This window comes from Salvelinus fontinalis, chromosome 10 (genome assembly GCF_029448725.1).
Source record: "Salvelinus fontinalis isolate EN_2023a chromosome 10, ASM2944872v1, whole genome shotgun sequence".
Classification (NCBI taxonomy): Eukaryota; Metazoa; Chordata; class Actinopteri; order Salmoniformes; family Salmonidae; genus Salvelinus; species Salvelinus fontinalis.
Genome location: NC_074674.1, coordinates 34,785,199 through 34,806,077, shown reverse-complemented (window position 1 = coordinate 34,806,077; position 20,879 = coordinate 34,785,199). Strand labels below are relative to the sequence as shown.

The 20,879-nt window shown below is 41.1% G+C and overlaps 1 protein-coding gene across 1 annotated transcript; it reads right to left on the bottom strand.

Annotated features, from left to right (window-relative positions):
• Positions 1-13,033: 13,033 nt before the first annotated feature.
• Positions 13,034-20,495, bottom strand: LOC129864076 (barH-like 1 homeobox protein). The gene is made up of 3 exons (XM_055936661.1): positions 19,184-20,495; positions 15,791-16,016; positions 13,034-14,594 (listed from the first exon to the last, which is right to left on the bottom strand). Exons 1-3 carry the CDS (start codon positions 19,635-19,637, stop codon positions 14,303-14,305), a joined length of 972 nt encoding a protein of 323 aa, XP_055792636.1. The 5' UTR covers positions 19,638-20,495; the 3' UTR covers positions 13,034-14,302.
• Between the last annotated feature and the right edge of the window lie 384 nt (positions 20,496-20,879).

Genomic DNA, 20,879 nt, shown 5'->3' with positions numbered 1-20,879 from the left:
GTACATTTCACTGGTCCCCACAAGGAAAAAGGCTATTTTAGCCTTAAGGGTTAGGTTTAGGGTTAGAATTAGGGGTTAGCGTTAAGGTTAGGTTAAGGGTTAGATTTACGTATAGGGGTTAGGGAAAATAGGACATTGAAGGGGAATCAATTGTTTGGCCTCCACAAGGACAGTAAAATAAATGTGTGTATGTTTTAGTGTGAGTTGTTCAATGGGGACATGCAATCTATTTCCGTATGCTCATCAACATAAACATTTTGCAATGTGTGTTTGTGCTGTGTTGATGAATTAAGGAATCTATCTTCATGCTGGTTGTTAGTGTTACACAGACACAATCTGAAGGCTTTATTATATTGGATGACAGTTCTGTTGCTGCCATTTAAGTAAGCTCTTGTTTTGTTTACCACTTCAGACAAACACCTGAGTTTCCGAGCCTCACGGTTATCCTTCAGCTCCCATGAACTCACTCAGTGGTTATTATCAATTATGGGCCCCCAGACAGTGCTTGTTATGGTAGATATGAGTGTGCTATATACCTGTACTTGCTTACAGCAAACACCATTGATTTTATGATATCTCCTCATCTAACAGGAACACGAGCAGTGTTGTCACAGCAAAGCTTCATAGATCAGACACTCAGTGATTTCTCCTGCAGTTTCAGTGACCTGGGCCAGTTTATTTAGCAACACAATGCAGCGCTGTGCACAAAGACATGTCGCTCTGAATGGTTTAGACTTTACATTCTATTTTTAACTTTTCATATGGCATCCGTTGTGGTCTGTGTTGATCTAATGTGCTGCCTTTGATACCCTCTCCCGGCAGTTTTATATGCAATGCAGTCCTACATGTATTATGCGATGCAGAATTTTTTGGTAAGCAAGACAAAAAGTTAAATATTTATTTTAGTTTCATTTAACATGATCAAATTAATAGTATGTGTGATGTTAATGCATACATATATATATATAGTCATTTCCAATTAATATAGTATAATATATATTTAAATGAATGGGATTATTTTAATCAAGTTAATCCAGGGGCTGTAAAGTGACTTCATTAAGCTGTTGTCTGGCTGCTTAGAGAACACAGAGGTGTTATCGCCTTCCATTTCTCTCCCTCTCTCTATCTCTCTCCCTCTCTCCATATTTCTCTGTCTGTCCTCTCCCATTCTCCCTCTCTCCCTTTTCTGTCTCTCGGAGATCTGCTCTGAGCTTCCTTGCAAACAGAGACATAACCAAATCCCCCCTGCCACAGCACCGGGGTCATGCCATCAAAATGACTCTTTTTATTACAGTTCATAAACACCGGCTCCCCTGGTGGCCCCGGGAAATTTCACATAAACTTTGATCAAACAGACGTTAGCCTCCCTTGTCCTGAACCACCTCTCTCCACGTGTGAAAATAGCCCTGCTCAATCACAGGCACAGAAAACACAGCAAAAACAGTGCAAATAGCAAGGCAGTCACTGATATATCAAGTCATTATTGACCGGACCACTGGGGGAATATATCTCATAAAAACAATACGTTTCTCTTTTCTCTATTTTTATAGCTCTTGTTGAAGGGGAGTGCTGCGTGACCAGTAAACTTTGTGGCTCAAAGGTTTCTAACCTGTATAGAGTTAAATCAGTTTTATATTGATTGCTTTGTATTAAAGTTCATCTTCATGGTCTGGCTCACCAGTTCTGTACATGTATCTATCCATCCAGTTTTACAGGCCTGTTGAACCAGTGTTGTAGAGAGGAAGTGAAGTCATATCCTGTTGGTAGAACCATGGCGGAGGGGAACAGTAATGGCTTTTTTGAACAATATCTTACAGTAATATTATGTGCTATTACCTTTAAACACTATGTTCATTGTTACTTTAATGTGATTTGGTGACAATGTAAAAGGTTTGTTACATTATATTGTCTAATCTTCTATTGTTCAAACTTGGTAGTCCTTGTAAATACAGAAAAAGTACAGACTTCCGGGAACTGTTTGATGTTTTTGTGGACTTTCAAGTCTGACTAAACAGTGTGCTGCATGTCTCTGGGTACAGCAGGGTAACCTTAGAACCAGAGAGATAGTGTGGCCTGTACCTGGCAGTGTTATTGGAGAACCTCTGCCCCCTACCCACACACCTTTCTTCCTCTTTGTTCCTCAGTGATTGTCCAGTCTGTTCCTGGACCAGCAGACACCCTCACAGTAGCGCTGTAACCCGGTGTGTGTCCTCAGGAGCTCCTTGGTGTCTTCGGGGAGGAAGAATGAATCTATAGTGTCTGTGAGGACGTGTGTGTTTGAACACCACACGGTGCAGACCTAGGTTCCCTATCTACTGGGACTAGTTTTTCAAAAGGTATCTATCTGGATTTTGCCTATCGGATAGGATTAAACGCATAGAAATTGAATGAATAGAACGGAAGTCCCCATTAAAGTCAATGATTCGTCCGTTCTATTCATTTTATTTCTATGCATTTAGTTATATCTGATAGGCGAAATACAGATAAACCAGGGCCCAGTTTTCAAAAGTTATCTCAGCTTTTCCTCCTCCACGGCCCCCCCTTACTTTTCCTCTCCGCCTTCATTAGCTACCCTAAATACTGTACATCTTGTCTGTTCTATCTCATCTCCTCCATTGCATTCTTTTACCCCTCTCCCCATGTCTCTTTCACTCAACCATCAGGTAATCCACAGCTTAATTACTGTGTATCTGCCCCATGGGTCAGGTACTGATGGTCAGCCCAGCGGTATGTGTCCTTTAAACCTGATGAGCATGTTATACTCCCTACACCACCCCATCTCCCTCTCTCTATCTCTCGCTCACACTCTCTCCCTCTTGCTCCCTCTCGCTCCCTCACCCCCCCCTCTCTCTATCACTCTCTTTCTATGGTTTGCAGTATAGCATGGGCGGATACATTCCTTGTGCACATAAAAACAGCAATCGTCCTCCCCCTGAAAATGAAATCCTATGTTCTTTGTCTACCAGAATTCGTATAGCCTGTCAGAGTGAGAGAGACAGAATGTGCAAGGTTTACGCTGTCTGTACGTGCGTGCATGCATTCATGTGTGTGTGTGTGTGTGTGTTCATGCTAGTATGTGTGTTTGCATGTATCTGTACCGAAGCTGAGGGTTCTAGGTCTGGAGCATCCACTCTTGGCACTCCTAGGTCTGTGGAGACCTGCATCTGTGCAGGATCAAGGGGTGCAGGGCTGCTAGCACGGAGAGCCAGCCTAATCACATGCCAGCTGCAGTCCATAATGCCTCTGCCACATCCTTGGCAGCCTGGGCCTCTGCCCTTCTCTCTCTGCTCATCTTGGCACTATAAGAAGGTTTTGCTTGTGTATTTATTCCTCTTCTGTTCAGGCCCCAGGATATATCAGTGTTACAAACTTTACCATGGCTGAATGATTAGAGAAATTGTTGTTTGACTGATGGACACATGATTAGACAGGTTGGTTGATATTAAGTGTCATTAAGCCATGTAGTTACCTGCTATTACATATAGATATCTTTTTTTATCTTTATTTAACTAGGCAAGTCAGTTAAGAACAAATTCTTACTTTCAATGACGGCCTAGGAACAGTGGGTTAACTGTCTTGTTCAGGGGCAGAACGACAGATTTTAACCTTGCCAGCTCAGGGATTCGATCTCACAACCTTTTGGTTACTAGTCCAACGCTCTAACCACTAAGCTACCTTCCGCCCCGATATAATGTAATGGTGTGAATAGCTTGCATGTTAAAATATTTACAGATAAACTCAGTGAGATGAGATGTATTTAATACTTGTTTTTATAAACATACTCAATACAAAGTGTCATGAGAGAAGTCAGGAAAAGTTTCTTTCCATGCACGAAAATGTCTGCCTTGAGATGTCTGCGATAAGCAGGCCTTAAAGTACCGTTCTGAGAGCACCGTCTTTTTTTCACCTTGTGTATATATTTGTTGTTTTCACTGCGACAATATAGCGGTTCAGTCTGGGGACTGTTAAAGGAACTGTACAGAGTTCAACTGGGACTCTCAGTACCCATCATCCTCCAGTGTTGTGAGGCTCTATGAAGACTGTGGCGCCGTGGCAAGGAGGCGTCACATCCAGTTAGCAGAAGTGCGACGCGCTAAAGAGGTTAAACTGCTGCATCTGGCACAGCCAATTGTATTGATAACCGTTTGAAGATGCTTCTCTCCTCCACCTGGCATCACACTCCTCAGGCTTTATTCGTCTTGCCACTCCAGACTAACTTCAAACCCCCGGTGTGTGTATCCCTGTTCAGCTGTGTGGAACAGGGTGAGGAAGCCCTGTGCTCTGTTTGTTGGTGTTGCTAGCTATCTCCATTATAGAAATCCGCCCTCTGATCTCCACTGATCTACTAAGCTATATGGCATTGTTTTAAGAAGGACATACCAAGGATCATTTTGCTATTTCATTTTGAATTTTAAGACCCTTTGAAGTATCAGACAAAATTAAACACTAATTATTTGATGCAAAATTGAATTTGGCATTACTTCTATTAGTCAATAGAAACAGACTCATGACCTGGAACAAATAGTCCCAAAAATCATCTAAAGGAAGTTTGTTGTGAAGTGTCTGTCCTATATCTGAGAGATAGAAGACATATCAGGAAACTATTGTTTTTATTCCCTTAGTTTATGCACTAAACCGTATCCATATATACTTCCATTAACTTTTTTAAATGGTCCCAGGGACCTTCAGACGAGTCTTGCAAGGCTTGTGGGCGTCCTAGAGCGAAACGGAGTCTAATCTTTCACTAGAGTGGTCATAATAGTTTGTAGGCCAAACCGTTCGGATGCTGCAGAGGTTTTCGTGAGAAGACTGATTTTTGGGATGTCTCATGGTCTGACAAACACCGCTCTAGCTCTGCTACCTTTCACCGCAGATGTGGAAGGGCGATATTGGCGGATGCGATGTATTGAGACACAGCCCAGATATCTCTACCTTAAACAGACAGATTTACATGGGGAGTTTTGTATTATGTTAATTAGATTTCCATAGGGCCACTGAAATTCTAGGCTAAGGGTTAAGCACAAATGTCATAGCCTATCTCTGTGTCTCTCTTGACTTATTGGTTTATTTCCTGTTTGTTTTTTACTCCTCTCTGCTATCTTGTCTTCTCTCTTCTCTTCCACCTTCCTCCTCCCAGCTCTCTATCTTTGGCTTGTTAGCCTGGGGTCTTTGCCTTGGCCTGGAGCTATAGCTCAGTCGGGCAGCTGCTTGGCCAGCCCTGGGGGTCCACAGAGGCGAATGGGAAGTCAAGGAGTGGTCGTTGGAGGTAGAACGTCTCCCCCAGCAGTCAGCCTCACTGCTGCTACTGGCCTCACATGTCCAATTGACCAGCCTATACCCAACACACATGCACACGCGTGCACACACACACACACACACACACTCAATGAGACATTGTTGCTCGCTGTCCACACTGCACTTACTATAGTTGTAGTAAAACTGGTGAGAATTGCCACCGTGACCCAGTAAGAGGTATAGGGTCCTTAGGTCTGTTTGCCTGTTTGCCTGTTAATGGCTGGTGACAGCCAAGGCGCAATAGGGCAAACAAAACAAAGATGTCTTCATCATGTTCTCCTTCATGTTCTTCATTATGTTCTCCTTCATGTTCTTCATTATGTTCTCCTTCCTGTTCTTCATTATGTTCTCCTTCCTGTTCTTCATTATGTTCTCCTTCCTGTTCTTCATTATGTTCTCCTTCCTGTTCTTTATCATGTTCTCCTTCATGTTCTTCATCATGTTCTCCTTCATGTTCTCCTTCATGTTCTTCATCATGTTCTCCTTCATGTTCTCCTTCCTGTTCTTCATTATGTTCTCCTTCCTGTTCTTCATTATGTTCCCCTTCCTGTTCTTCATTATGTTCTCCTTCCTGTTCTTCATTATGTTCTCCTTCCTGTTCTTCATTATGTTCTCCTTCATGTTCTTCATCATGTTCTCCTTCCTGTTCTTCATTATGTTCCCCTTCCTGTTCTTCATTATGTTCTCCTTCCTGTTCTTCATCATGTTCTCCTTCCTGTTCTTCATTATGTTCTCCTTCATGTTCTTCATCATGTTCTCCTTCATGTTCTCCTTCATGTTCTTCATCATGTTCTCCTTCCTGTTCTTCATCATATTCTCCTTCCTGTTCTTCATCGTGTTCTCCCCATCATGGCTTTACGTCTGCGTCTCAAACCCCTGTCTAAAGCAAGAGAGCATGTGGCCATTTCCTTAGCTTGGTAGTTCCCTGTAGTTGTAACGCTCGTCTTCCTCCTCGTCTGAAGAGGAGCATGGATCGGACCAAAACGCAGCGTGGGTTGAATACATATCTTTTTAATATAGCAACGAAGACGAAAAACACACTTGACAAAATACAAAAACAAATAAACGACGTGAACAAACGAAGGAACGAAAACAGTACCGTGTGGCGCACAAACACAGACACGGCAACAATCACCCACAAACAAACAGTGAGAACAGCCTTCCTTAATATGGTTCTCAATCAGAGGAAACGTAAAACACCTGCCCCTGATTGAGAACCATATCAGGCTAGTTGACAACCCAACATAGAAACACATAACATAGAATGCCCACCCAGCTCACGTCCTGACCAACTAAACAAGACTAAACAAAGGAAATAAGGTCAGGAACGTGACAGTAGTCAGGGCCACCTCTAGGATTTTGGGGGTCGAGATTTGGTGGGGGGGCAACCCCACCTCACGGGTAAACTAATTTCATGCAATTCTACTCATGCCATGGGGCAGAGAAAGAGAAAAGATAAAATGTTGCGGTTTCAATGATAATATCCTGCAATTCTACACATTTTATCATGAGGTGGAGAGAAATTGTTGAAGTTTTAAAGCAAATTTTCTGCAATTCTACACATTTTGCCATGGGGTGGTGAGAAACTTTTGCAGTTTAAAAGCTAATTTACTGCAATTCTACACATTTTGCCATGACTTATACCATGTTCACATGATATCTGTGTGAGAGTGACTAACAAAATCCATGGGGGCCCATTGGAGATCAGGGCCTCTGGGCATTTGGTGATGATTAGTCCTACTACAAGGTTTAGATAGCTGGCTAGACTACCTTTTAACTAGCAATCTAAAACATGTTCGCTGACATGGCTAATTGAGTGACTGTCAGTGACTGACAAGGCTAATTGAGTGACTGTCAGTGACTGACATGACAAGTGGAAAACTGCTGATGCACTATCCCATTTCGAAATTGCACCTTATGTTTTCTACTTTTCTAACTATTTTCTAAAACATTTTTTTTGAGGGGGGAGGGCAATGTACAGTTCGTAGTCTGCCTATAGAAAAATGCGGCTCTGCCTGTAGTGTGATGTTTGCATTTTTGTCTTCAGTTGAACTTATGTTCTTAGCAGCTATAACTTTTACTTGTCTTTTTCAACTCTAATTTCCAAACACTCCCTCCACCCCGACCCCCACTCTCAAACACACATTGAACAGTGAGACAACTGTAAGACAAAAGCACACATGGTCCTCTCTTGCTTTCTGCCAGCTAGCAGCAGACAGGGTATGAGCGCCTGCCAGACTTCACACGGAAGGGCGTTAAATATACATGTATACCACACCTCATGACTTATTGATGCTTTTCTCCTCTCTTTATGTTTATGAGGTGAGAGGCCTCCCTGTGGTCCTGTACACTGACCCAGGGGTCCACCGGGGTGTCCGAGACACTGCCTGTTCCTTATTATTTAGTCCACTTAAATTAGACCGTAACATGTGGACTCTCCTCCATATATGCATGCTGTACACAGGGATCACATAAATAGTAATGCTACCTTGGAAGAGGAGCTCCTCCATTGTCTAGGAGCTGCATTTACCATCACTGGGAATCATATTTAAGTAGGGTGATGTTTGGGTAGAATTTGACATTATATGGTGGATCAAGATTGCCGCTCTTACTGCAGAAGACAAAGACAAAGATAAGAAGACCATTATACAGTTTCTGAATTCAGTAGAGATTTAGGGAATTTCACCATCCTCAGGCTTAGGTATTTTTTGTTCAGGCCAAATGGTAACTAGGTAGCTAGATACTTAGTTTTGCTTATGGTACCAGGTCTGCAGTGTATACAGTGATTTGGAGGTAGCAGAATGCCCCCATCCAGCAGGAGGTGCTATAGTGTGATGTGGAGACTGGTGGGCACTTGTGGTCTTTGAGGCTGCTGTAGGCCTCTGTTGTGGTCATGGTCAGTCCTGTGTGAGACATTGTTATTGCTCGGGGGTGTTTTATCCCAGAGGCATTTCTCTGTTCGGTAGTGGGGGGTCAGGGGAGGGGTGGACATTGCCTTGAAAGGCTGCTTAGGGACCTCTGCGGTAGACAGGAGCTCAGGCCGGCCCTAACACCACAATTTATTGATTAGATAATCTCTGGGTCATGTGATGCCTGTGTGGCTTACATTGCATCCCTGCTGGGGGTACATGCCAGTAATCACTGACTGGGGGGCATGCCTTGAACAGGAGGCGCCACCTCTTCATCTGTTGGTCCTGATTTCATTCATCTTCCCTTCTCTCTTCTCTTCTACTTCAGCTCTGAGAGGGAAGCGGGAAGCTTAAGCTTTCATTATTTGCGGAGATTGGTATGTCAATCTCTGCGCCCCTGACCCATGTTTGTAGTTCTCCCCGTTTTATCAGGGAAATGATTAGCGGGGTTATCTCCTCTCCGCACGGCAAAGCTTTTCTTCCTCCTCTCTCTGCCTCATAACTTGGGCCAGAAGAGGATTTGCTAACCCTGACTTTGCCACAGGAATGACTTACTGTTTTTTCCCCTGACTCCTTCACTCTCACCAGTTTCTACTGATGTTTTAATCTTCTCTACTACATGTTTATCTTTCAATGTGCCAGAATCCAAATTCTTGGTATTTTTCTCTTTCCTGTCACCTCTCCCATCCTACCCAATGATATGGTAGAATAGCCTGTGTTGTTCTTGACTTTGTTTGTGTGAGAGAGAATGGCGGGCCTACAAAATGATGGGGTGAGAGCCATGGTTAGGGGCTGTTTTTCCTTGGTTCATAGAGGTCATCTTGATCCAACCCCCCCCCCCCCCCCCCCCCCCTATGAAGTGATGACCAACCTGGTTGGACCTGTCATTTTCCCCCTAACCCACCATACTGAATGGATATACAGTGAGCTACAACAGTATTGGTACAGGAACACATTTTAGGGTTTTTGCTCTGTACTCCACCACTTTGGAGTAATGATACAGTGCAGACTGTCAGCTTTAATTTTCATCCATATTGGGTGAACCGTTTTAGAAATTACAGCACTTTCTGTACATAGTCCCATCATTTTAGGGGACCAAAAGTATTTGGACAAATTCACTTATGTGTAATAAAGTAGTCCAACGTTTAATAATTGGTCTCACATTCCTAGCACGCAATGTTTACATCAAGCTTGTGACTCTACAAACTTGTTGGGGGCGGGGGTCAGTGTAAATAGTCCGGGTGGCCATTTGATGAATTGGTCCTAGACGTGGCGCTCCGGTACCGCTTGCCGTGCCGTAGCAGAGAGGACATTCTATAACTTGGGTGACTGGAGTCTTTGACTATTTTTGGGGCCTTCCTCTGACACCACCTAGTATATAGGTCCTGGATGTCAGGAAGCTTGGCCCCAGTGATGTACTGGGCCGTACGCACTACCCGCTGTAGTACCTTGCGGTCGGAGGCGGAGAAGTTGCCATACCAGGCGGTGATGCAACTGTTCAGGATTGTGTATTGTGTCATTTTTGAGTCTCTTTTATTGTAAATAAAAATATCTTTCTAAGTACTTCTACGTTAATGCGGATGCTACCATGATTACGAATAGTCCTGAATGAATCGTGAATAATGAGAGAGTTAGAGATGCGTGAATATCATAGCCCCAAGACATGCTAACCTCTCACTATTACAATAACGTGGGAGGTTATCTTTTTTCGGGGGGTATGATATTTATGCCTCTGTTCATGTCTCACTCATCATTATTCATGATTCATTTCGGATTATCCGTAATCATGGTAGCATTGTATCATTTAAAATCTAAAGTGCTGTTGGGCCGAAATAACAAAAACGTTTCACTGCCCCAATAGTTTTGGAGCTCACTGGATGTGTTCACCTTTACACTTCATACACAGCTTAGTTGCAAATGGTCAATAGTATCCAGTGTGATATTGTCATGCAATATTACTGGTTGTCTGTCTTTTTTAAAATCAAATATTAATGACAAATGCTTACGTATTATCTTTAACTCCATTATTATAAGTCTATGGGTATAGTGGGAATTTATTTTTCACTGCAACAGTACAGCCTATGTTCATGGCCAACATTTAAGCTTAATTTGGTTCAATCAATATTGCAAGTAGCCTATTATTTTCGTTTTCTAACAAATATGGGAAACTTAACTTGATTTTGTGGAGGTTGTGGATACTAAGTTACAATAAGACTTTATAATCATTCACTTTAAAATAAATACATCACAAAATAGTTAATAATTTGAAATTCAATTGGATATGCAGTTGCTAAATAGGAGAAACAGCCTCAAGTATTTTATTAGAACTGTTCGTAAGAAAAGCAAAATATGCTATTCTGTATCATTTGGTATTTATCTATTTTTCCATTCTCTGAAGCGTCCTCTGGATTAAATAACGTTGCCTGTTGATTTTCAAAGTCTGCAGTAGTAACCAAATCTACAGATATAATAGTGATTGAAAAGGCACTGTGAAGAAAGACTATCGCCCACTCTACAACGCAAATTGCGCTTTGATTGACTCTTAATTTCCTCTGAAGGTTGTTTAGTTTAGTTTTTATTCTGAGTCAATGAGTTTAATCAGAGTCACTGATCCTCTGGGTCTAAGCCTCCCCGGGTTGTGTTTTTGTTTTGTCGGGAGCTCAACGAGACTCTATCCGCACTTCATTAACCCTGAGCCGGGGACAAACCGCAGTAAGAGCGGAGGGATTTGCACGTATCCTTTCACATGCAAAAATATCAGCGTCATCCAGCAAGACAGGGAGCTTTCCCTGTAATCAACTGCGCACTTCGCAAGAATAACCCTTTTCATAAATGTTGAGTGGGGTCATCGTTATTTGAATCGGTCATGGAGCCTTATGATGTACTTCTAATTAGATTTTTTGGTGGGAAGCTGGGAATTTGCTACAGGTTTTCCGCTCCCTTTTTTTCAAGTCCCAACCAACCACCGTGTGATGTGTAGTCTTTATAGGCTACTATTTCTCAGTTGGGCTATAGCAAATGTACGCACTATAAATGTGTCAATTAGTCAAAGTCAGACTAATATTTTCTGGAGTGATAGGCTGGTGGTCAATGGGAGAAGGGAGAACATGTGCCATGCGAGCGGTGCAGCGGGGAGCCTGACTATCACAGCCATTATCGACTTTCAATTAAAATCTAATAAAGTATTTTGTCTAATCGTTAATATCCCATTGGCCAACTCTGTCAGACTAAACTCCCTAATCCTGTGCTTTATAGTCTGATATTTTGGTTGGTTTAAAGTTCGACTCCTGTTAGGAGTGAGGTTGGGGTGGCGGGTGGGGTTGGTGGAGCAGAGGCACTGCCGAGCCGCTGACCAGATGTCCCATCGCTGATCTTGCCCACAGTCAGCGTCGCCCGGTCACCAGCTGTTGGAGCCGTTTGGCAAAGAGCACATCACAAACACTCTCAAGAAAGAGGCATGGAAGCAATCAATTTCCAAATGGGATCATTTAAGGCACTTAAACAATTGCACACTTAGCCTTACATTAATATTTCGTCTTCATATTGTTTATGAAAAACTAATGAAATTGAATTATTAATGTAGTCTGCCGGTGTAGTGTATAGGTCTAGTGTATTAGCCTATTTGCAACATGTGCTAGCCTAGCTGAATAAATTGACCTCTTTTGCCAATGATTGACGCTCGATGCAATTGCTCGAATCCGTAGCAGCCTATTTCCATGATTTATTAGACCTATGTTAGATTTAACCGACTTCACGTTTGAGGCATGGCGTGTGTGTGTTTTAATTGTCGTTGTGTGTTTTATTATATACATATTCCCATTAATGTAACTTTTGGCAGAACTATGAGCCTAAGACAAGGTGGATGAACGTTGAAATCCAACTGTATTTATTCATATCAAATATATAGCCTACCAAAACACATTTCTAGTCATAACTTATAAGATAGGCAAACGTTTTAGGTATCAAGGCAGAATTAAATGTCTCAAATTGAAACCTCACCACTCCAAAGCGTTGGATAAATATCTAGGCGTGTTTTAAAGGTTAAGTTGGTTAATGTTCCTTGCTCTGGCGGTGACATTCTTTATCAACTTTTTTAGGTTCGACAAATTAAATCCACGATACTAAACAACTAGTGAGGGTGTTTGAGGGAGTGTTTGACAGACACGTTAAAAAGTATTCAAACACGGTGTTTCTAATATAATTATACGAACCTTAATTAGATTTTATCAGACATATTTATCACAGGTTAGTTATACCTTGACTCTCCTTTGTCTCAACAGAACACGTTTTGTTGTTTTATGATGAAATATACCAAATTATAATCTTTGTTTGTAATTACATTCTGGCATTATATATATGAAATGATGTCACCGTGTCATTTTGCTGTACAGTTTGGCTAAACATGAGGTTGTCATTAATGATCAATGTCATGAATTAATCAATTGATAAATTGGAAAGTGAGCTGTTGACTAGAGCAATGATTGCAGGACCAAATCCGTTTGTCCATTTCTACTTCCGGGAGAAAACGCCACTTACCAGACCTTGAATAACCCCAAAACAACAACTAATCAGATATTAGATTGCCTATAAAATATAGCCTTGATAAAAGAATATAGAGGACTAAAAGTATATGCCTACAGCCAAAGTCTTATGCTCATTTTAAAAGTTGACTTTGTGTATCAAACGAGTGCACTGATCTTTGGTTGAACTCGAGGGTGAGGATGGTGATGACGAAGACGATTAGCCTACATGTATTCCATTTGCCAAAACAATCGATGTGGGCCCTGTATTTGTCATGCGTGGGTTTTGAAAGATATAACGTAGTCACGTTATTAAATTAAATACCTTTATTTACACATATATAAAAGTAGATCCCCCTCTAGCGCCGATTTAAGATGTTTGAACAGTTTGACAAAAGGTTCGTTTAGCTAACACATGGGGAGAGGAACAAAAAACGATCCAGAAATAAGAGAACGAATCCACAAATGAATATCTGCAATATACATTTTCACTAAAGAGAGTAAGTAGCCTAGCAAGGTTTCCACCGGTTTCGTATGAAATAACGTAAGTAAGTAATGCAAAACGTATGTTTAATACACCTAGCAAATCAACAGGCAAACGACCCGAATTGGCAACCGACTCAGTCTTCAATCATTATTTGTTTATCAAAAATGAAGGGTTTGCAAGGATACATTGCGCCTTCGTAAATTGATTTAGGACCACCTCTTACTTTGACTCCATATTTCATACCATTCGGCCTTTAAGTAAAACGTAAAGTAAAAACCTTATGATTAGACATTTTAAAATACATGTTGTTTATCTCATGGACCTTCATTATTCCCCCACAGATTATCTCTGAAATGACACGGAATATACCTTGAGCTCTAGCTAATCTATAGTTTTTGTGCTGAATCTTTGTCATCTGAAGGAAAGAAAGAAATGAGTGAAAGAAAAATATCTTCAAATCAAGATACTTAAAAAAATAGAAATCAAAATATTCGTTTTTACATGTCTACGTCTGCTGATTATTATGTTGCTCCTTTGTAAAAAGTGAATGAAACTCAACTGGTCTTTGTAAAGAGAAAGATAAATAAATAATAATTGTTATGAAATGCCTTTGGCTCTCTAATTATTCAACTCAATTTGGAATGACATTTCAGTTTACAGACCAATAAATTGGTTTGTTATGCATGTTTTTTTCTCCATTGTATCCTGACAACATAGCCTAATAATCATAATAATAGTAATTTTTTGATTTCTTAAGTCTGAGTAAAAGTGCCATTGCCATGAGACTTGGTGCCAGCAACGACTATCTGTAAAACGATCGCGTCCTTTCTGATGTAGCCCACACTAAAGATTTTTATGGTAAACAAAAATATAAATATATAAGTTAAATACATAGAGAAAAATAAATAGGCCTAAGTTATAAATAAATAACTCCAGTATGGTAAAAACCTGTCCACTTTAGAGAGTTGGAAATGTAGTCATGAAGTTCATTGTTTGACGCCAGCTTCTTTTGTCACCAGTTTGAATCGTTTTTTTCTCTCTCGTTTAGAGTCCCAGACTGCCAGGTATGGCATATATCCGGAGAGGCCGTCTCACCGCTGCTGTGTTGGCCGGGGAAGCACACCGGAGAGAAGGGGGAGTGGGGGTGGTTCACTACCCCCCTGCAGACCGTGGAGAAGAATCCGCGGAACGAGAGGTCGTTGCAGAGCGGGAGGAGGCGCCGAGGGTCCTCTGTATAGGTAGAGCGCCGCTCCGGGGTCCAGGTTGGACATCAGGCTTTGAGGGTAGAAATAGGGCGACGGAAACATTCTCTGAAGAGCAGAGTAATTTCCAGCCTCCGCTAACAGTTCCAGTCCAACCGCCGTCTGCCTCTTCCACTTTGTTCTATTCCGACAAGAAACAGTAGATATTAGTAAGGGAAACTCTTATCGTAAAGTTCTAAATAAGTTTGAAAAGTACAGTTCAAATCTTTTTATTATAGGACTCAGATTCTAAAGTTTACAATTCAATCACATCTGCATGCGTAAAAAAAAGCAATTTGGGAAAACCCGTTGAAAATGCATGCACAAATACGATACGTGGTTCAATTTAAACGAAATTAAAATGATCTTACTGGATTTAGGCCTTCCTTGTTATTAAAAACGTTAAAAAAAACATGTAGCATATTTTCTTAGCACAAGATACATTTTCTTTTCCATTGTGGCGTTTTAAATGCACATTTAATTTCAGTCATTAAAGTTCAGTAAATTGGAAACATCTGTATTCAATGGGTGAATTTTCGGTTTGGGATTGTATTGGTGTCATCATGGGGTCAGAAATGTGTTTTCCACTATTTTTCAAATAAAGATGGAAAGTGTGGCTACTCTCAGTGACGCACTTCGGTTATTCTGTTAAATCACTCCCCCGTCACTCGTATTCACGCGGAAGGGTAATCTGTCAGATTCAGATTGTCAATTGAAAAGCACTCCTCTATTAGTTAAATTATTTATAATTATAATAATTGAGTAAATGTAGTAGCGTGGGTGAATTATTGATATGGCATACATGCAACGATAGATTATTAATGCACCAAAGTGTTGTGTTTTTATATTTATTAATGTCGTTTTGCTGTCTGAATGTCAAAGCTTCATTAGGAAACCATTTGTTTTTTCCCCTCCAAAAATGATTAAAAAGAAACAAATATTTCTACCTTCTTCCGTTCCGTATTTGAATCACATTGTTCAAAGTTTTAATGCAGTGCCTAATTGCCAATATTTTAATATGTTTTTTTTTCTGTTATAATTTTCTCCTTTATCGAGAAGGAATGGATGCAATGTGTGCAAGTTTTGAGAAATAAATTCGATCTATGTGACCTGGCTGCATATGTGACCAATAAGTTTGTCTGACTGACATGAGAAAATAATTCTGTCTGTAGGTGAAGAGCTGACAGGTGCACGCGCGCACACATATTCTGTTTTGGCATGAGCTCACTGCATTCATCCATTAAGCCTATATCCCACTATCAAAATACTTATCGTCCTTTTAAATAGGTTATAATTCGTGTAATTAAACTAAAGGCAACCAAGTGTGGCAGTGCTTACCTCCTGTTCTGGTACCAGGTTTTGACCTGTGTGTCTGTGAGGTTGAGGGAAGCGGCCAGCTCCATTCGGTCTTGCACGCTCAGGTACTTCTGCCGTTCGAAGCTGCGCTCGAGCTGGGCCAGCTGGTGGTCGGTGAAGGCTGTTCGCGCCTTCCTGGGTTTCTTCAGCCGAATGTGATGCGGACTGTCCCTACTACTCGAGATCTCTCGGCCTCCTTCCTCTTTCACTGCTCACAAGAATAGGACAAATATTTTATTTAACCTTTATTTGAACAGGGAGTTATGCTGAGACCACGGTTTCTTTCGTCTGTAAACTATACACAATTATAAACTGGCAGGTTCAAGCCCTGAATGCTGATTGGCCGACAGCTGTGGAATATATGATCGTATACAACTGGTATGACAAAACATGTATTTTTACTGCTCTAATTATGTTGGTAACCAGTTTATAAAAGCAATAAGGCACCTCGGGCGTGTGATATATTGCCAATATACCACGGCTAAGGGCTGTGTCCAGGCACTCCGCATTGCGTTGTTATTAAGAACAACCCCTAGCCATGGTATATTGGCCATATACCACACCTCCTCGGGCCTTATTTCTTAAACATGAAACACTCAACAACAAGAACAAATATATATTTAAAATGTTCATAAAGCCTATCAAATTGATGGGTAAGATCATTAAACCAACCTTGTCTCAGCATTTCGTATTATTCTGTAAGTAAATGCAAACACTCCATTTAGGAGGATTTGTTACTTTTGGTATGGTTACATAAGACAGATGGTTTTAAGGCAAAAAATGAAAGTAGGGTGGATGAGTGGGCATACAGGTTGCGAGTTCGAATCTCATCACGGACAACAATTCTTTTTGCTAAAAAGCAACTTTTCAACTAATGACTACTTTTTAGCTACTTTGCAACTACTTAGCATGTTAGCTAACCCTAATCCTTCCCTTAACCCCTAGCCTAGCTAACTTTAGCGAGCTAGCTAGCTAACGTTAGTGAGCTAGCTAAAATTCATAACATATCCTATGTTTTGCATATTCGTAACATATTGTACGTTTTGCAGATTCTGACAATATTGTACATTTAGCAAATTCGGAATATATAACATGAATTTGAATTCGTAACATATCATACGAAATGGGTTCTGGACATTCACAAATGAATACCAACCATACGAAATGTAACATAGGAAACGTAACATACCATACTAAATGGAGTGTCTATGATTTAAGTACAGAATAATGCGAAATAGGCAGCAGGTAGCCTAGAGCGTTGGACTAGTAACCGAAAGGTTGCAAGATCGAATCCCGAGCTGACAAGGTAAAAATCTGTCGTTTTGCCCCTGAACAAGGCAGTTAACCCACTGTTCCTAGGCCGTCATTGAAAATAAGAATGTGTTCTTAACTGACTTGCTTAGTTAAATAAAGGTTTTTAAAAAATGCTCTGAGACCAGGTTGATTAAACAGGCACGTAGGCCTATGTTAGGCCTATAAACCCATGACAGATGGGACTTCATCAAAATATAGGCCTAGCTACATTTACAAATGGACATGTTTCAAAGTTGAACCTTTTTCAACATTCATATAGCCTAGTTTTGGTGATCCAATGTTGGAGGACTTTAGGCCACTCTCCATTGCGCCAAGAGATTTTATGAAGATGTAGCCTATCTAAAAAATGTATGGCCCTTATTGTTTGCACATTTTAACACATTGTTTCTGCAATGTACTGTGTGTAAGATTGCCATTTGTTATATTCTTTACTTTGCTGTTGTGTTGGGTCTTGAACTGTAATAAACCGTTTTCAGTTAATTCTCCCCCATCCCACGCGTCTCTCCAAAAAGAGGCTACACGACGTAAGAGCTCTTGCTAGCTGAATAGTTGAGTCGTCTCTCAAGAACCACAATAATCCGGCTAATTGAGCCACAAGGGAAGGGCGCCTTTCAACCGCGACCGGAGAAACTTCACAGGGCTGCGGTTAAGTGCGAAATAAAGAGCCGGCCGGCCTCGCGCGTTACAAATCTGATTAGCACTGGGACAAATTGCATCAAATCCCCCAAATATTAGGAGGCGGATTCGCTGAAATCAAAGCAGCGTACTAGTCCCTACAAGGTTTATGGAGCAGAATTGACTGCGTTGATATCAATGAGAATCTGTCACACACACACTGTATCCAAAATATAATTATGTGTTATTCATGTTCATATTTCTTTTTGTGAACTGGGGTGAAGTCATTTACCTGCAGGAAAAACGTTAAACTCTTGCTATAAAAGATTGATGTAATAACATTGCTCACTATAGTATAAATAACATGTGGGCTTAAATAATATGACTAATATTAATCAATAGTCTAATGAATAATAACAGTAATAATAATAATATGAATACTTATAATATATCCTTATTATAAACGTTTTTTGTCAAGGCAACCTGCCATTTTCTTAAGGGGTGGATATATGTTGTGTTTTGGTTGTATAAGTTAATCAGATAAATATTTCTGCTTTGCTTTATCTTGGCCAGGTCGCAGTTGTAAATGATAACTTATTCTCAACTGGCCTACCTGGTGAAATAAAAAAACACATGTATTATATGTTTAGTATCACATTTATAACCATATTTCTATTGACTAATTCCTGCAAGGAATTGACCTCGCCTATCAACGGATGACTTAGTTGTATCCAGGCGCTGCATCATTAAACTGACAATCGAGGTGACATGTATGTTATGGCTGACATGATTGGAAACCGCCAGATCTTTGATGGCATTTATCTGGAGGCGACCCTGTCATATTTTCCCCAGCTTTTCTCTTGCCTCCCTGACATCAACAGATGCTTTTAAGACGTCTGCTAATGCAAGCAAATGCGTTTGAAAGGAAAAACGGGTTGACACCAAATCATTGGGGAATATCAACAGTGTGGATGTAATACTTAAAGAAAAGGCTATTCCTTTCCAATGAACCTATATACACTGTAACTATAGCCGATAGAGCTCCTGTTGTCCAAGATAATATTGTTGGTAAACTTTCACCAAGCGATTAATCTCTATAGGGTTTACAGTCATAATAGTGTACATATCATGTTCCATATCATTATATATTTGATTAGATACATATTAAATGGGATTCATTTTGTGCAAGCATAGATACAATACTTTCTCCCTAGTCTTCCGAGGAAAGTCAAAATGTAAAACCTTTAAAACATCTAGAGTTAAAATCACTGATATAGCAAATCAACTGCTACTGCAGGCTAGCCTAATATCTGCATGAAGCTAACACACAAATGCAGACGAGTTTAGAACAGCAGGCCTACAAAAATTCAATTTGAAACTATGTGATAAATAGGCCTAAGTGTAATTGATTTTAAAAAATTATGTTTGTTTACATCAGTCTTTTACCTTTGTATTCGCTGTCTGACGACGAGTTGCTATGGATTTTGTCCATGAAGTCCTCTGCGAGCTTGGAGGCAAGTCGCCCCGTTTCTTGAGTTGGCAGGCCATTACTGGAGTATGGGGCGCAGGCGGCCAGCGGTTTGCAGTCAGCTAGAATATCTCTGATCAGAAAGGAGGAGGTGACGGTCCGCGGCTGTGACCCGGCGGAGATCTGTCCTTGTTGGAGATGAAGCGGCAGCCCGATAGCGTGAACTTGCCTCTGCGATGCCTCATCCACACACTCCCTCCTCGGCGACCGGGGAGAGGAGCAGCCGCTCTCTAGGTCTGACCTCAGGCTGAACTCCAACGGTGACCGGCACTCTCCCACCAAACTGTCCCCTTTCGACATGACCGGACTTCCAGGTCTGTGGGAAAGTAAAGAGTCGATCCCAAAGCTGGACCCATTGGTGGATGCCTCCATTGTTTACCAGCGCAACTGAGTTCTTCGAGGCCTCAACTCAAACTATCATTGGTATTCGAGTCAAGTTCAGGTTGAGCAGCGATTGCTGAGATGAGACTTTGCCTCAATTTATCCAGCTGGAAAATCCAAAGATGTTACGGAAATCACAAATATTCATCCAGGATGTTTTCTCCTCTTCTTGATTGAATCTTACAGCTGGCAAAATCTCCAGGTTATCGATGTTACATCAACCCTGCATCCAACTATGTTGTCCTAAGTACAGCACTCTTCATAAAATCGATGGAGCTTGGTGTTATTCTCTGTTGGGAAGTTTGATTGATTTTTCTGGATCCAATTTTTTTTTTTTTTTTAGAAATGAAAACTCGTCGGTAAGATTTCTCAATTATTTCTCAATTTATTTCAAATATTGACAAAAAACTGCATTGATTAGAGGCAGTGGAGCGGCCTTATATCAAGGTAAATAGGCAGGCGATTCAGCACCACGTTTCAGCACCACGGACAGAGACAGCAGCGAGTGTTGCAGGTAGAATTCAAGACCTGGAAATGACGCAGCGCAAGGACACAATTGCAGAAATGTTAATCACTTAAAAAGTGGTTCGCTTGTGTGACCCGTGCGGCGCTCGATGGCAGAGGAAGGTAAAGGCATCCTGAGCCAGCATAGAGATGCAACAAGAGACTCGAAACCGGTGGGCAGCTGCAGTCGAGAAGACGTGCACTGTAAAACAGAGGTAACGCGGGTTAAATAGACATATCTGTGAACGAAAGCACAGAGATGAAACTTGAGGAAAACTCAGGAGCTAGGTTTTTAAGGACGCCCCGTCCACGTGAGTCCCCAGTGACAAGACTTCATTGGTTGAGGGGACTTTTTGGGTGCTGACGGGCTTGCGGAGAGGAAAGTGGACCCCCCCACACTCTCACTCATCCCTCCTCCTTCTCGCTCCCTTTCTTTGATTAATAAAAGAGACACTGAATTCACCAGGATACTCAGATCCAACTGTTTACATAAAAATTTCACACTATTTGCTTTCATTACATCATTGATGAGGCTTATAATGAATGGGGTTATTATGTGGAGCTGGTAGGACTTTTCTCTCGCCTCTCCTTCAGTCAAAACGAAACAGTCTTTTTTAAAACATTATGGGCACTTTTCCACCTTTGCATTTATTGAATCAGAATTTAGGTTAATTGGTTTTCCATCTATGTTCGAGTTGTTTTATAAATATCAAAATACTTTTATTAAGG